The sequence below is a fragment of the Eschrichtius robustus genome, chromosome 2 (genome assembly GCF_028021215.1).
Source record: "Eschrichtius robustus isolate mEscRob2 chromosome 2, mEscRob2.pri, whole genome shotgun sequence".
NCBI lineage: Eukaryota > Metazoa > Chordata > Mammalia > Artiodactyla > Eschrichtiidae > Eschrichtius > Eschrichtius robustus.
Window position 1 is genome coordinate 99,454,947 of NC_090825.1, and position 18,884 is coordinate 99,473,830.

The 18,884-nt window shown below is 36.1% G+C and overlaps 1 protein-coding gene across 2 annotated transcripts in view; it reads left to right on the forward strand.

The window, feature by feature from the left end:
* PRR16 (proline rich 16) overlaps positions 1–14,415 on the forward strand; it is a 167,689-nt gene extending 153,274 nt beyond the window's left edge. For both annotated transcript variants that reach the window (XM_068534271.1, XM_068534278.1), the window contains exon 2: positions 13,659–14,415. In XM_068534271.1, the coding sequence (XP_068390372.1) occupies positions 13,659–14,414 (756 nt within the window). In that variant the 3' untranslated portion in view covers position 14,415. The remainder of the gene's footprint in view (positions 1–13,658) is intronic.
* Positions 14,416–18,884: the final 4,469 nt, after the last annotated feature.

The following is an 18,884-nucleotide window of genomic DNA, read 5'->3' on the forward strand; positions in this document are numbered from 1 at the left end:
TCAAATATTTCCACTAATGCAAAAATAATGTAATGTAACCTTCTCATTTGCATCATTTTCCATAATTTTCCCTATGTTTGCTTATGACAAGAATAATCTTTTTTAATGACTTGGTTTATGGCAATGTCTTTCCACTCCCTCAAGTCTCTATAAAATCATAGATGCTCACATCACTTTTCTGTTTGAACTTTGCCTATTACTTTCAGGTAAAGGCCAAACTTTTTGTATTTAGCATGGTATTGAAGACCCTTCGGTGTTACAGCACTTCCTCACCTGCATCTCTTTTTCTTTCTGTCTCTATACACTTTCTTCTTTTCCTAGTTTGCCCCTTCATCTACTAAACATCCCCTCAGATGTGCATGCATACACACACACACACACACACACACACAGCACACATACACAAACCATACCCCTTTCAGTCTGCCACATTGGATGGCTTTCTGCTGGAAATCTCAATTGATCTTTCAAACCTCCTTTCCTTTCCTTTGTATTTTATTGTGCCTGGAATTATCTTCCAGTTTTTTCTACCTGATCCTTCCAAAGTCCATTTTAAATACTTTCTATTTCTGACATTATCCCTCCCTCCCTGGCAGAATTAATTGTTCTTTCCTCTCTCCTCTCAAAACATTTTATATATAGTCATACTCTAGCACGTATCACAGATACTACAGACAATTACTCTCTCTTTCCTCTTTTTTTTTTTTTTTTAATTAACAATGTGGGGAACTAATACCAGGAAGGAAGACCCAGTTTCACCAACACACAACTAATGAGAGCCCAAATTATAATTACATCCAAACGCCATACCTTCATATTCAGTTGTGTTATCAATATCAGCATTTCTGGTAATATTATTTTGAAGGTTTTATAAATGCTATTATTTCTACAATTATATGTTTGAGATATCAAGAAAGGAGTAATAGAGTTTTTCTGATGTTTTTGACAAGTAATTTAATGTTCACATAGATTCTAAGATAATTTAGACAAATAATAGTCTAATTTACTAAATTCCTCTTCCTTTACGTTATATAATAAACATTTAACTCACTACCTGAGAAAAAGTAAAAACATATGTCGAAATGTCATTTTAATGTTTAAATATTTAAATATTTCATTAGTGATATTGATAAATGAAATGCTTTAGTAATCTTGCAATTATATTTTAATATATCATTTCAATGACTTCCCTCTAACAGAAAATATCTTATATTTTTAAGATATGTGTATATATATATATATATATATATATATATACACACACACACACACACAGAGATTAGAAATCTCATGAACATAGTTTATTTACAACCGAAATTCATCACCTCAGAAGTTCACAAACAAGCACCAAACCATATGCAATAGGGACCTAATGTAAAAATATTTTGTTATAGTATTTTTCCTTTTATTTATTTATGTTTATGATTCATTCATTTAATATATATTTCTGTTTCAGATGTAATGGCACAGGATACCCTGCCCTCTGAGCACTTACATTTTCACCGGGGAGTCTGACATTAAAGAGCTAAATACACGATCCGTCACTAGTGCGGTTCAAGCTGTGAAGCACAGGTGCAGGAGCTCTAGGGCTGTGTTGCAGGACTTCAGGGCAATCTGGAAGCTTTCCTTGAAGAGGAGAAATGTGGGTTAATTTTTGAAGAATAGGTCAATGTGTGTGTGTGTGTGTGTTTTGTGGGAACAGTGAGGAGTAACCAGGACTAGGTAGAGGATGACTTATACAAAGACCCAGAGACTGGAGCTTAGCATCTTCTAAGCACGGGAAGAAATGCAAAGAGCAGAGTGAGGAGAAGTGGCACAAGGGCAAGCTGATGTACAAAGCAGGACCCGGATCTTAGGAGGATTGTGATTTTATTAAATATTTGGTCTTTATCTTAAGAGCAATAGGAAACCACTTAAAGTTTAATAATTTATGTTATATGTACAGATTTAAGGAAAGCTCTGTCTGGCTGCAATGCAAAGACTGGATTAAATGGAAGAGAGAGTGGATTGAATAGGGAGGTTGTTCTTACAACCTTACTCATGATGCTTACAGAATATTTTTTATTGAGCTAGTTTACCATCAGTAGGGAAGGTAATACACAACCTGAGGTTTATTCATCTACATTTTTTAAAATGCAGAAAGATATTAGAGATTGAGAGCTATAAGCTTGTGTTAAAGTTTACAGGTCCATTATTGTGAGTTACGGTCTGTCTCCTCCTGGACATTATTAACATAACGGAATCATTTTGATGTGTGTACTCACAAATTGCAAGTGGATGAGTCTTTTAAATCTGTTAAGCCGCTTATAGCAATTGTGATGAGGGAGGTTTCCTTTTCCACACTTTACAGGAAGCCTTAGTATAAGCATGTTTCTTATGAAGACAGAAATTAAAGTTAGCAATGGCATTTCAACCACTATAATGTGTGAATAATGTTTGTTACAGGGGAAAGAAAAGTCGTAAGTACTCACGTACTAAAACTGACATGCGAGTAAACATGGGACTTACATGAAGTGATCATCACATGTAATATTGATACATTTTAACTCTATGGAGCTGAGTTGTGCAATAGCACTTTATCCCTTAGTACTCAATTGTCTTATGTTTATTTTATACAGTAAGCATTTGGGCATGTGACATTAGAAACTGTGTGTGAAAATTTGGGGGATTTCTACTTCCTCTAAGAGTACCTCAAAAATGCTTACAGTTCGATGAGGAACTGATTTAAATGAAACCAGGTACTTTTGTTTTATAAGTTAAAAAAAATTAAACACCTTGATTTTGCAAATTGTAGAGTTACAAATTTTGGATCATTTAGTGCTGTAAATAACATAAACTGTTGATACTTGTATAATTTTCCAAGGTTGCCAAGGCCCATGAACCTTTTTGGGCAAATCATATCTAGAATTTTATATTTAGACCTGGTCTTTCTAAATACTATTCATTCCATGGCTATAAAACAATTTAACTTAAGAAGAAATTACCTAGTAAAGCATGTATGTCCATCTTCATTATCTATCAAGGCACTAACTTTATGCATTTTTTTGGATGGTGCCACAAATCCAAACCTTTCGGGAACCGATCTTCAAAAGTGCAAATGGTGTAGAAACTCCTCAACATGGCCTGCAGGGCTCCCCGCAACCTGGCCTCTGTCTGCCTTTTCAGCCTTGTCTCTTATTCATGTGCCTTATGCTACTTTATCCTTTACCAACATATAAAAAATTATGTTTCATACATTTATGCCACTGCACATGCTATTCCTTCTGCCAAGAAATGCCTTTTCCTCCAAGTTTCATTTTATCATTCAAGACATCCCTCATTTTTCACCTGATTTGAAACTATCTCTGGCCAGTGCTACCAACTGACCTGCTTGGAAAGAATAAATCACCCCTTTCTCTGCTCTCCTATACTTGTCAATCCTTGTACCACTACACATGGTACACTGTGTGGTAATTATTAGTTTGCATGGGGAAGGACTGTTTCTAGTTCATTTTTTTTTTCTTTGATTTTTTGGGGGAATATAATCTCAACTATTATCAGGCAGGTATTTGCACATTCATCTCCATCTCCAAATCAAATTCTAAATAAGGATGTATAAAATTCACCTTCTATATCATCTCCATCCTATGTCTAGGCCTATTCCCTGGCGATAACCCCTTTTAACATTTGCTTTTGTTTTTCAGGTAGTCAGCTGTCTAAACAATATGCTCAAACATTTTTTTTTAAACTGCAAACCATGTCATTTGACTCATCTTTATGGAAGAGGAAGAATTAGTCTTTTTTGCTTTTGCCATATGTTGAGAAGAAAAATCAGTAACCAGCATCTTAATAGTAAAAGTAGAATGAAACACTGTCAATGATCTCATAAAGAAATACATTTAAACCTATATTTCTAAACTTGAACCTTTCAAAAGAGAATTCAAGATTCAAATGGTTTCTCTTTTTACACACATTATACTCATCACCCACAGTTCAGTAGTTCACTTCTTTTCCCTATCCCTAGTGTGTGACAACTTTCCGGTTATATGATCTATTGAATGTAATTCATTATTTTTTCTTGGAGACTTCTGATTTCCTGTTTTAGCTTAGAATAATTGCTTTGGGGACTCAAGTAACTTGTCATTCTTAAATTCTTTTATTTCTTTTCATACTTCTGTGTTAATTACAGTGTTTTTTGCTTCGTGTGCCTTCCTCCTTTCTTGGATTCCATTTTACTGAGCTACAGAACATCCTTAACTTTTAAAAAACAGATAGATACAGGAGAAGTAAATTATCTTTGTCCTTAATATCTAAAAATATTTTAATTTTTCATTACAATAAATTGTTAAATTAGTCAGGTATAGAATTGCGGTTAAAATTATTTTGCCACAGAACTTTTGAAGTTACTGGTAAAATGACTTTCATCATCCATTCATACATAAGATGCTGTGATGATTATTTAATTTTCACTTCTTTCTGAGTTTTCTGTGTTTGTTTGGTAAATGATTGACTTTGTTTTCATTTTCATTCATCCTGATTAGCACTCAATTGACTCTTTCCCTCTGAAGCTCCATTTGTATTGTCAACTGTGGAATTTTCTCTTTTTTTTTTTTTTTTTTTTGATTATTGGAATCCCACATTTTTTTCTTTCTTCCCCATTTTTTCTGGAACTTCTCAGTCAGTCATTGAAGCTCCAGGATTGATTTTCTTGCTTTCCCTGCCTTTAAATTTTTTCTTGTATTTTACTTTTTATTTTATTATTTTTTAATTATTTTATTTATTTATTTTTGGCTGCATTGGGTCTTCGTTGCTGCATGCGGGCTTCCTCTAGTTGTGGTGAGCGGGGGCTACTCTTTGTTGTGGTACGTGGGCTACTCATTGTGGTGGCTTCTCTTGTTGTGGAACACGGGCTCTAGGCGGGTGGGCTTCAGTAGTTGTGGCACGCGGACTCAGTAGTTGTGGCGCACAGGCTTAGTTGCTCCACGGCATGTGGGATCTTCCCGGACCAGGGCTCGAGCCCATGTCCCCTGCATTGGCAGCAGGATTCTTAACCACTGAGCCACCAGGGAAGTCCCTATTTTCCTTCTTAAAGAAAATATTTTTGCTTTATGATTAAGAATATTTCTTAGATATTTTTCTTTTAGATTTTCTTTAAAAATAATCTTTTTAAATTTAGTACTTATGTTTTATACTTCAAATATTTTTCTTACTTGATGTCTGTTCTTTTATAACAGTGCGTTATTTTATAGCTGCAATACATTCTGAAACCTCTCCAAGTACATTAATTAGAATTACTACAAAGTTCTCTTACTTTACTAATAATGACAGCTTTGCCTTCAATATTGATCTGTTCATTCATCTTGGTCCTTCTATTTTGTGATGTTGTTTACCCTCAAATAGCTCTTGATCTTCAGACATATTCATATTATAAAGATGTTTTAACAGCCTCTCCTACATATAGGGAAAAGGAGGATGCTGATTGAAAATTCTGAATGTGTCAGATGGGCATGAAGTACTTTAGAAGACAAGCTAGCTGCTCTTGCCCCATTTCTACCACCTTCCCAATGGAAAAAAGTAATAATAATGAGGGAGGAGAGCTTTGTTTTGAGATCCTACCAACCACACTCAGTGCCTTCTTATCCAGAGACATGTTCAGATTCTTTACAGCAAGAATTTCAGTTTACCTTAAGGGTGTGAGCTCTTAGCATGTTGCCGGTCTTGTTGCACCATTTGACACAATTTTTTTCCATTGTGAAACATAGTCACCCAACAACTTCACACCCTAATTTTGCATTACTTCTCACTTCTACTCTCTCTCTATTCCACTTTCAAGTTTGGAATCCTTCTGGGACTCCATCAGTGCTTTGACCACCTTTTTATTAATTCCCCCATGTATTTATAAAAATCTCTGGTCAGCTTATACCACACTCTGAGAAGATATTCTGAATTTATTACTGTTTTTATTTCTTTACTCTCATTTAGATATGATTTGGGGAGGAAGGCACTAAATACACATGATCAGTCTCTATTAAACTGGAAGCCTTATTTTTTTAATCCTCAGTGTCTCATGCAATAACAGATTAATAATATTTACACAATAAATATTTGTCAAACCCAATTGAACACACAGAAAAATAAGAAAAATTACATTGTAGTTTTACCTTATTTTCTACTGATCAGGCTTGGCTATGAATTATGATTATTGTTTATTTTTAAATCTAGTTTACTTTCAGAGAACAGGGTATAAATTGCCACTTAAGTGAATATTACAAAAGCAAACGACAAAACACCTTCAAAACATATACTGTATTCTGTTTCAAAAAACGTTTCAAATAATTTTTTAGTAAGAATTTTTAAGCAAGTTTATAACCTACATATTTATTTCCCAACAAGGGTGATTAAAGGTATACCAGTGTGTTTGTGTGTGTGTGTGTGTTCTGTATGTGTGTTTTAGTCTCTATTTCAGAGGATGCTAATTGCCTTGGAATGTCCTTTCTCCCTTCTTATTTTGAGGAATAACCATAGCTTTTCACTGAGCACATTGGACCCCAGATAAAAGTGTACATCTCCCAGTCTCCTCCACTTTAGCAACTTACTATTGGCTGGTCAAACATAAGCAAATAAAATGTATTACTCCTGAAACATCTCTTTAAAAAGGAGTAGGTGTGCCTTCCCCACCATTCTTCATCCTTCCCCTTGAAATACATATGTGAAGGATGGCCCTCCAGCTATGAACTTGGACTTGAAAATGGACACCAAACCCTAGGGATAGCAGAACAGAAAGTTGGATAGAGCCTGGGTCTCTGGCAACTTCAAGATAGTGCCTTATTTATCCTGGATTACTTCCACTATCTATGTTATATACTCTATCAAATACACCAAGGACAAGGAGAATAAATAAACATTAGATAATACAACTCTATTATTATCGTGTCTGGGATATTGTGATTGGTCAGGTCTCTAAGAAACAAAATGTTGTTAAGGAAGTGGCAGTTGCTGTAGAAATCCAAAGACAACTTTGGGAACTCAAGACAATTCTAGTCATTCCTTGGAAAGCAAGCGTTTAGTGCTCACCACCTGAGCAACTCTTTCATACTGGTAACTGGACCTTTTCAAAAAAAACAAAAGAAAATTTTTTAAAACAAATAAATGTCAAGGCAGAATTAACCAAATTGTGGAATAATTTAAATGTTTTCCACTTATTAAATTGTTTCTAGCACAAGTATAATTAAATATAATTCTCCCATTCACAAAATAATTACAGGAGTTATTTATACCTGTTAATTCATATTTAGTATATCACTAGTACTGTGGTCTAGCAGTGGAATACAGAGTTGTATAGTACATAATGAACAACTTATTTCCTGTCAATAGATCAATCAGGTGATAGATAAAATATATATAGATAAATACAAGTATAGATTTTTAAATTTTAATATTATGTCAAAAATGGAAGGCTTCCCTAGTGGCACAGTGGTTAAGAATCCGCCTGCCAATGCAGAGGACATGGTTTCGATCCCTGGTCCGGAAAGATCCCACATGCCACGGAGCAACTAAGCCCGTGTGCCACAACTACTGAGCCTGAGCTCTAGAGCCCTCGAGCCACAACTACTGAGCCTGCGTGCTATAACTACTGAAACCCACACACCTAGAGGCCGTGCTCTGCAACAAGAGAAGCCACGACAGTGAGAAGCCCGTGCACCGCAACGAAGAGTAGCCCCCGCTCACCACAACTAGAGAAAGCCCGCACACAGAAATGAAGACCCAACACAGCCAAAAATAAAAACAAATAAATAAATACATTTATTAAAAAAAAAAAAAGTAGAAGTGAAGCTCTTGGGTCAGCCTGCATTCAGCCATGGACCATGGTCTGACAGCTAGTTCACCCATTGCTCTCATTCATTTCCCTTTCTCTTTACTGCTGATGCCACACATTTAAATTGTGGCTGTTTTTATGAATAAATATTAAATATACAAGAACTCATAATTTGGTACATATTTGAGTTGGGGTTAAATTCCTCCTTTCCTTTCATTAAGTTTGTAATTCTTAATGAAATTCTTGAAGTTGTGATTTGTAACTGAGGAGACCCTGGAGAAAGATTCACTCAAATTGAAAAAGGGTTTTGTTTTTAAGGCCATTGAACTATATAGTATGTGGTTTTTAATTGAAATACGTAGGATTTAGGAAAGATTTCAATACATTTAGGGCTATACTGATGAATATTTAAAGATAAATGTGTAATTCAACGATCTTAGTTGTTTTGGAGAGTGACTGAAATGTTCCCTGTGCCAAGCTGTGGAGCTAGGCTTTCAGAGTCAGATAACATAGGCAGAGAGTTCACTAAGCCTCACCAACTCTTTATGGCTGCCTTCCTTTTTGTCTACTTCATCCTTTCCTGTGTGCCTTTCTGGACAACCCAGAATTGGTGACATTGAAGACCTTGAAAATCAGACCCAAGATAGGAAAGCTGGGGAGAGATGGAAGTGAGGGCAAGAAATGACTTTTCTCAGAGGTTCTACCTTTATCCAGTTTCTTTACTCAGCGTTTTAATATTGCATATCCACTGTGTACAATCACTGTGCTCTCTGCCAGGAGTACAAAGATGGAAATACGTGCTTACATGGTCTGAGGGAAACACACAGGTATAGACAATTCTGATATATAGAGGCAACTGTAATAATAAAATGGCAAAGTCCAGTGAGAGCATAAGAAAAGGAGCTCCTAATGTTGTTTTTATTTATTTTTTTAAATTTCACGTAAATCTGTTCATCCTGAATTTCACTCTAATGCCAACCCTGAAACCTTGAAGTATCTTTATTTTTATTGTTTGCAGTTTAACATTTACAGAAGTAGTATAAGCTGAATTTTGTATTCCCACGAATAACTTAGATCATTTAGCCAGTTAATTTCTTCCAAATCTGCTTCCTTTTTATGAAAATATTTAGGGATATTTCCCAGTATGAAAACCTTAAGCTCATGTGATCCCTGAGCCACAATTATCAGTATTCCTAATTATTCCACAATCTAACCATAGCTTTCTTGTATGTGAGGCTAAGGAAAACCTCCAGGAATCACTGAACGCAATTTCAAGTTTGAGATACACGTTTCTCCTTTGCTCCTATTCCTTGTCTGGTTAATTTACTCATCTCTCACTTGGCTGCAATATCCTCTAACTCACCAAGTAAATAAACTGCAGCAGCCGTTCAATGTGTTCTCCACATGGCAGCTGTTAAGAAATTCTCCTTTTCTTTCTAACTTTATATAAGTAGTGATAAATATTTATTTTATTTTCAAATTATAAAAGATTTTACACATGACATAAAATAAATACTGTATCAAATATAACCCGAACTTAACAAATGTTAACACTTTATCATAATTACTTTATATCAAGTTTTAAAAGAAATAAAATATTTCATCTATATAGCTGATGCCTCCTGACAGTCTTTCCCCTTCCTCCTTGCCTAAACTTAATGTGTATCATTTATTTTCATGTTGTATAAACTAAAACATCTGTGCTTCTACATATAAACAATATATACATATTGGATACATATAGAGATATATATTTTTAAATTTTTATGTTCAACTGAAGGTTTTTGAGATTTATCCCTGTTGATACATATAGCTGTAGTTACTTCATTTGAACTAGTTTGTATTTACATACATCACTTACTAATAGATATTTAGGTTGTTTCCAGTTTTTTGCTATGGCAAAACAAACACCACCAAAAAAACCCCTAAAAGAAACATCCTTGTGCTTTTTCAACCCTGTGCACATCTCTTAGAATTTCTCCAGAACAGTCTAGGCTTTGTTCCTAAAATACCTGTGCGGTAGGGTAGGGTAAGCACCTTATACAATTTATAAGACATTGTCAAAAAATTTCCCAGCACACTGAATTTACATTTGCACCGGCAATGTACAGAGTTCCCATTTACCCACCTCATCACCAACAAGTAGAACTATCAGGCTGGTTTGTTTTTCCTAAACTACTCAGAATGAAATACTTTCTCATTTTTCTTCAGTTTGCACTACCTTGATTACTAGTGAGATTGAGTATATGATTTTTGGAAATTTGGAACATCCCTTATGTGAATTACTTCTTTATAACTTTTATCCCATTGTTTGAGCATGTGTGTATGGGTGTACATGAACTTTCAATTTTGTTTCATTCATTTTTATTTCACCTGTTTGTATTGATACAATACTATTTGATTAAAAAAGATTTCAGGTTTTTTTGCTCAGTATTATATAGCTGCATCAGGTTTCATTTGGCTATTTGCCTGCTGTATCTTATTTCTTTCACTCTGTATTCAATCCTTCTGTGTCTTTTCTTGAATAAATTATTTTAATCTATTTATACTTGTTAGATTATTAATATTATTAATATTTTTTAAGTTTTTTTTTAAACTATCTTATGGGTTTGTTTCTATTTAGTATGCTTTTTTGTTTGTTTTCTTATTTTCTGCCATTTTTAGATTTGCCAAAATTCCCTTACTCACTTTTTAATCCTTATTTCGAAAGTTGTAAGTTTGTCTATTACTTCAGTAGTTGCCGTACAATTTTTCCCATGCATTCTTTTTTTTTTTAATATTTTATTTATTTATTTATTTATTTATTTATTTATTTATTTATTTATTTATTATTTTTGGCTGTGTTGGGTCTTCGTTTCTGTGCGAGGGCTTTCTCTAGTTGCGGCAAGCGGGGGCCACTCTTCATCGCGGTGCGTGGGCCTCTCACTATCGCGGCCTCTCTTGTTGCAGAGCACAGGCTCCAGACGCGCAGGCTCAGTAGTTGTGGCTCACGGGCCCAGTTGCTCGGTGGCATGTGGGATCTTCCCAGACCAGGGCTTGAACCCGTGTCCCCTGCATTGGCAGGCAGATTCTCAACCACTGCGCCACCAGGGAAGCCCTCCCATGCATTCTTAACTTGATGAAGCCTAAAGCTAACCAGTGTCAGATAGATATTATATGATTCCTTACACACACACACACACACACACACGAATTCAGTGACCTTTACATGAAAAATTAGTATGTGCAAATGTCCTGGGGCAGGAAGCTGACTGGCAATTATGAAGATCTGAAAGAAGACCAGAGAAGTTTGAGAACAGAAAGGAAAAGGGGATCTTAATAGATTTGAGTATGGAGGGTCACTTAGGAGTGCTGTCTTGTACTGGCTAAAAAGGGCCAGTTGTTTTATTTTCAGAAATCTTGTGAGCCAGTTGTGAAATAACTATTATTGAAAACAAAAGTATATAAACCTATATTAAGTAGATTACATTAAAAAGAAAGATTTTTTTCTAATTATTCCTAGTCATTCCTAACTATTTTACTACATTTTAATATTTATCTGTACTCCTGAGTTTATGCCTATTCTACTGGTATGGTGGAAACACTTTATAATGATGCACTCCTGCAGGTTTCTTCCCAATTTCACATTTAGTGATGTTGCCTTTACTCACTTGAAGTCAACCATGACAGGAGTTTACACCATGGAAACTGGCAAACTCTTCAAATCAGGACTCACTCACACCTCTAAGAACCTGTTATTAAACACTTATCAGAACAACACTGAGTGAGACTGTACAGGACCTTAGAGACCATGTTAAGAATTGATATATATCACAGGAGAAATGAGCAGGCATTGAAAGGTTTTAAGCAAGGAATGACAAGAGCACCATTCTGTTTTTAGAAAGACCACTGAGATTACAGAAGTGAAACGCGAGGCAGGGTGACGCTGGGTGGCTCCCATGGTAAGTAATAGTGGCTCAGACTAGGATCAAAGAAAGGAAGATGGAGAGAAGTGAATGGATTTAGGAGCTAAAACTGAAGACCTAGCTCTCATGGTACTAGCGTGAACCAATCACATAAGACACTCATGTGGAAGAAGTAAAATCTCTGAGTCCTCTCTAACTTCTGGTTGGTTATGATATTTTCATTTTGAGCCCAACTGTGCCACCATGTGTCAAAGAGCCAACTTCACAGTTGAACAAACTTAGGCCTGAATAAGAGAGGAGGGAAAAGTCTACATATGGAAACGTGAGATGAAGGGACTCATTCCATTTAAAAATAAATTATTTTTAAAGTAATCCATAACTTTTCTTTCCTCCTATAGACATACTAGTACATGTATGGTAGCCATGAGAATGGCCTCTAAGATCTCTGACTGCAGGGAGTGTAAATGATAGAGGATCAACTTCTGGGTTGTGAAATTGAGCATTTGACCTGAGGCCATGCTTCCCACAAGTTGCCCCAGACAATGGCTTAACAGGGCAGAGACACTAGGCAACCCTGTTATAAGAGGTGCCAGATTCCTTAACTCCATGACGCCTCAACGACCTTGCCCAACTTTCCTTAGAGAGGCATTGCCTAAAATGCTTCCACCCAGTTTTCCTGTCTTCACAATCACTCTCCTACACTTGAGGTTGAATCTACATCGTGGTGTGATGGCCCTGCTGGTCTTATTTGATTCCCTGACTCTGCCTTGTGTCTTTGGCACATCTTGAGTGGTTGTCACTCGGATCCTTCCCCTAAGTGATAGCAGACATATGTAGTGTAGGTTCCTGGGTCCAAGAGAATTTTTCACTTCCTTCCCAAAGGTCAGACAGCTTTTATTTCTACCCTAGGAACAGGAGATCATTGCCTATGTCTTAGAGGTTAGAGGGTTTCTTGCCGTCCCCCTAATTCTGAAGGCTTCTGTCTCTGCCTGCTCTCAGTCTCCCACATGAGAGGCCCATGGAAAAGGGGCAATGAGTGAGGACAGGCTGCATTGTGTCTGGGCTCCTCGGGATTATAAATTGTCATGATAGCACACACTCTGCCTTTAACTATTCTTTAAAGTCTTAGCTATTTTCTTTACTCAGTTTGGTGTGCACTGCATCTTTTCCCTTTGATTTGCCAAAGGTGGAACTGTGAGTGTGTCCTTTCCTCACGGGGCTTGGAGCTCGTTGCAGTTCAGCTGATTTGGCTACCTTGTGATCTCAGTTCCCTGATGGTCTCAAGAAAAGTTACGATTTTTGCAGATTATCTGGCTTTTTATTTTTTTTTCATTTTAGTGTGAGATTAATGTTCTCCATGATTGCTACATGCTAAGGCAGAGGTACAGCCCTCTCCTTTGTTTTTAAAAATCAGTTATGAACCAGTGGGGAGAAGGATGAGGGGAGGGGCAAAATAGGAGTAGGGGATTAAGAGGCACCAACTACTACATATAAAATAAATAAGCTACAAGGATATATTGTACAGCACAGGGAATATAGCCAATATTTTATAATACATTTAAATGGAGGGTAATCTATAAAAATATTGAACCATTATATTGTACACCTGAAACTAATATAAGATTATAAATCAACTATACTTCAATAAAAAAAAAAAAAGTTATGTTTCTGTATTAGGTTTTATCCTTTGTGGGTGTAGCAGAGTCAGGGATAGAACGTATACATAAATAGTATATTATATTCTAGGCATGTGAAATCATTATGTTATCAAACAGTTGGCACTCTTTTGATAGGTATTCCATAAATTTATTGAAGGAAAACATTAAGAACAATGGAATACACCACTCAGTATTAGTCAAGGTTCCCATAACAGATTATAGCGAGACAGGAAGATATTGTTTGTAGTATATTTTGCTTCGGGTCGTTCTTCAACACAATTACCTTGTCCTTTCCACCAGGTGGTTGACCAGATTGATACCCTGACTTCTGACCTACAGCTGGAGGATGAGATGACCGACAGCTCCAAAACGGACACCCTGAATAGTAGCTCAAGTGGGACAACAGCCTCTAGCATAGAGAAGATCAAAGTGCAGGCCAACGCCCCCCTCATTAAACCCCCAGCCCACCCATCTGCTATCCTCACCGTCCTGAGAAAGCCAAACCCTCCACCTCCTCCTCCACGGTTGACACCTGTGAAGTGTGAAGACCCCCAAAGAGTGGTGCCCACTGTCAATCCGGTAAAGACCAATGGCACCCTTCTGCGAAGCAGAGGCTTCCCAGGGGCACCAAACAAAATTCCAAACGGAGACATTTGCTGCAAACCCAGCAGTAACTTGGACAAGGCTCCAGTGCAGCCTCTGATGCATAGACCTGAAAAAGACAGGTGCCCCCAAGCAGGGCCTCGGGAACGAGTTCGGTTTAATGAAAAAGTCCAGTACCATGGCTATTGTCCTGACTGTGACACCCGGCATCACATAAAAAATAGGGAGGTCCACTCACACAGCGAACCTGTCCACCCGCCAGGAAAGCTTCCTCCCCATGGCCCTGCCCAGCCTCCTCCCCCTCATCTCCCTCCTTTTCCACTAGAAAATGGGGGGCTGGGAATAAGCCACAGTAACAGCTTCCCCCCACTCAGACCTGCACCTGTGCCTCCTCCCACTGCACCAAAACCACAGAAGACGATCTTGAGGAAATCAACCACTACAACAGTGTGATGTATGCCATTTAAAAAACTTTTTTGTTTTTTTTAATTCTTATATTATAAACATAAAATAATACGTAATGAGCACTTTCTACTCAAGCAATAAAAAGCCCAAATATATTTATCCTGCATTCAGCAGAGTGGCATAAAAATCACCGGGTAAGTATGCAGTATGTTGTTTATGTCCTGGCTATACACTGTTTAAGTTACATCATGAAACCACAGAATAACGGAAAAGCTGAATATATTGTTTTTTCAATTGACCTGTGACAAACTGTGACATGTAGATTTCAAATATTTTGATTTACCATAAGAGATGGGATTAGATTCATTTTATTCATACCTAACTCATCTATGCATTAAGAACATGCCATACTCTGACCTAATGCTTTTTAATAAGAAATTTTAATACTGAAAGACTATTTTATTATTTTTTCTAAAGATGTTTGTCACTAGTTTTGCGTTATTAAATGCTGAGGATAATACCAGAACGTTTATTTTCTATACTATACAATTAGGACTATATGTTCACCTATATATGTAATGAAAGATTTTGGTCTGTGGAAATATCATATGTCAATAAACAATGGTAAATAATGGCAAAACCAAATGTTCCTCAGAAGTAAAATGAAGAAGTGGTTCATTTAATCCCACGTTAGTGTACATCAAAATGGCTAGCAGCTCTGACAGAGTTTGGAGATCACAGTGAGTATATGTCAGAATTTTTCAAATTAAGTATCATAATCCAGATTCTCAATAGAACTGTACACATTTTCATATGATTTGCCTCCATTTTGTTACCTCAGGGATGATCTGTTGCAGGCCAACCCCTTTAGATCCTCCCCACTCTCAGCATGCCTCCAGGTCACTGCATAAACCAGCTCATTGAAGCTGTAGGATGACTTTGCTCCTGCATCAGCAGGCTCTCTGCCTTCCTGAGGGATTCCCCCATTTATAGGAGAATCCTAGAGGAAAATAAAGATGTTTCTGGAACAGGATATTTTTAGCATTCGCCTTAAGCTGATTCTCCCTCAGAACTGAAATATGCCAGGGTTCTTTGTTATTCTATAGAAGGAAGAGAGGAAATCCTTTCCTCCTAACATCCAATAAATGTGCTTCTCTTTAGTCTAATTTGCCAACTAAAGTCCCACTTACCCATGGACAGAAGTTCATTTCCTAACTACCATGATTTGGACTGATCCTATGATTTGCCCTGGAGTTAGAAATGAGTTTACTCCCTTAGAATCATGATGACAGGTAAATGCCTGAGCAAAACGTGGTCATTAAGTGGCAGGAGTAGAAGGAGTCATCTTTGGTGGAGATGTGATTATTATGCAACTTAAAAAAGAATACTGTAATACTTTTGAATATTAGGCTTTTGATCGTAAAACTTGAACTTTTGCTACTACAAGAAAGTAGTCTTCAATCATATTTCTTTGTTGCCTTTTTCATGCTATATCATCATAATTTGGAATACTGTTTCTGAACAACTTCCTATTTAAAATGATAATATATTTTAGGCATAATTCCCTAAAGAAAATAGGTTTATTTTTTAAAGGAACAATCAAATGAGTAAAAAATGGAGACGTCACGTTGAAAATTTGCTCAGCATGATTTTTGTTCTGTGTGTGTTGGACATGAAGATAATGCAAGCAGAATAAATCCAACTTTTCAGAAAGTTACAAAAGGCAAGACCAATAATCAAAGGCCAGAATCTAAATTTTATTAACTATATGATCAGTAGGTTTAATAGATGTGAGTCAGGTAAATAAATAATTGACATTGAATACCAAAATAACACATATATTCTTAACATTGTAATATGTTCATTTAGGCTTGATATAAATAAACCCAGGATTTTATCACCTTTCTAGATTTAAATATTTACATCCTTTCAAATGTCCATCCAGTGTGAGGCCTTTTGATATTATAAAGTCTTTGAAGACATGAAGTTTTTTCCCTTCAGCCCATCTTTCTTTCACAGCCAATTACTGTGACCTCATAATTACTTTATAGTTTGAGACTTTGACCCTTGTTGATGTCTGGGAACCAAACTGGACCTCAAAGTAGAGCTTACTAACAGCCACATATCATCCACTGAGCAGATAACTCATTTGCAATAAAGCAAGTTGAATAAGTTGGATGATTTAAGCTTGTTGATTAAGGATATTTGAGCCAGATGCCTACACACAACCACTGAGGTTCAAATCCATTTCTCTTCCTCAAATTATAGATGGAGCTACCCCGTGAAAAACCATCTTTTTATGTTTGATTAGTGACATATGCCAAAACCACAACACCTGTTTTTATTTAACACATTTATAAGTAACTGTTGGCCTATAAAGCTGAGTTAAATCTCAACATAAAAAAGTTATAGTTATTGACCTTCTTCTCTTATTACAATTTATTTATTACATAGTCAACATTAAATGTTAGATTACAGCAGTGTTGGGACATTCCTTTTAGTTTATTTGCTCCATATGTTCCTTTTTTTTTTTTTCACTAATGTATAGAATATATTGGGCCAATAGGTTTTTTTGCCCAATAATTCTGCAACATTCATTGGCACTTAGTCATGTCTCTAAATATACATAAACTTGTAAAACATGGAAAGCAATTAACATAGAGTGTCATAATATTTGCCTGGAAACTTGTAATTAAAGTGTCATAAGTGGCAGTGTGGTTTTTGTAATCAGCCAACATTGCTTTCAAAATTTAAATTCTGAAATGCAAGCTCTGCACATCATGCATTAAATCATCATAAAACATGGTCTATGTTTTCTCTTCATGAAGATACCAAAGCAGAAATGCTTTTTTCAAATCTTTAAGGGCAGGTTCTTTTTTCACAACATGGCTTTAACTCTTTTATTCACACATAGAGTAGTGTACCAAAAAGCTGGCCTCAATACTCCTTTGAAGGTGATGTTTCTACAAAATGTAAAATGGTAGTACTGCTATGAAAACATCTATTCCTAGTGAAAGGTAGAACATATGGTTCAAAAAACTGTATCCATTAATGAAATTGGAATAAGAAAAATTTTGTCTTGTTAGTTTATTTTTTTTATTGTTTTTATTTTTTATTTTTTTTAAACATCTTTATTGGAGTATAATTGTTTTACAATGGTGTGTTAGTTTCTGCTTTATAACAAAGTGAATCAGTTATACATATACACATGTCCCCATATCTCTTCCATTTTGCATCGCCCTCCCTCCCACCCTCCCTATCCCACCCCTCTAGGTGGTCACAAAGCACAGAGCTGATCTCCCTGTGCTATGCGGCTGCTTCCCACTAGCTATCTATTTTACGTTTGGTAGTATATATATGTCCATGCCACTCTCTCACTTTGTCCCAGCTTACCCTTCCCCCTCCCCGTGTCCTCAAGTCCATTCTCTAGTAGGTCTGTATCTTTATTCCCGTCTTGTCCCTAGGTTCCTCATGACCATTTTTTTTTTTTTTTTTTAGATTCCATATATATGTGTTAGCATACAGTATTTGTTTTTCTCTTTCTGACTTACTTCACTCTGTATGACAGACTCTATCTAGGTCCATCCACCTCACTACAAATAACTCAATTTTGTTTCTTTTTATGGCTGAGTAATATTCTATTGTATATATGTGCCACATCTTCTTTATCCATTCATCTGTTTATGAACACTTAGGTTGCTTCCCATTTTTGTGATGGGAGGTTATTGTATCTCCACTGATGAAAGGCAAAAAGAAAATAAAATTGACCAAAGTTCTCTTCCATCTCTCAGTGGTTTTAGGAGTCATAAAGGGAAATAAAACGGATATATTTTTTAGGCCATGCTTAAGCTAAATATAAAATATCTGCTCAAAAATACAGGGCATGCGAGAAGAGAAATTCCCCACTCTTCAATTTGATAATATATTCATACCTCCTCTCATTAGTTTAATAGTAGTCTATGAAAAAAATGTCTGCTATTAACCAAAGTGGTTTAATTAACCTAAAAAATTTGTGTTTGAATTATGCCCACATCTAACTATTTAATGAATAAAGGAATAAGGCACTGTATTATATGGCTTTCTTTGGGCAGATCACTAGTTGCTTTTAACATGACCAAGAAGAGCAGCTACACACAGTCTCTGAAACTATGCAAGACCTTTTATCTACAGGTTCTAATTATAGCTCTTTTTGGATGTTCTGTGAAGAAAAGGCTGAGTAGTTCCACATGTAATTGCACTGGGAATGGTGTAATCAAGCCATGAATCACTGCCTTGACTGAATTTTTTCCCGTGGAATATATGCAATAATGCAATGTTTTTGTGATTGTCCTGATTCAGTTTCTTTCCGCAGTTTCTCTGTTGGTAGCACATTTTGCTGTAATGTACACTCAAATTTGTAGCAAAATATTGCATTGTTGTGCATTGGTACATACTGATGATTTCTTAGTGAGGAAATGATTTATGAACAATGAAATTCTGTATCACATATTTAAGTAAAGTGCACAGAATCTGACAATT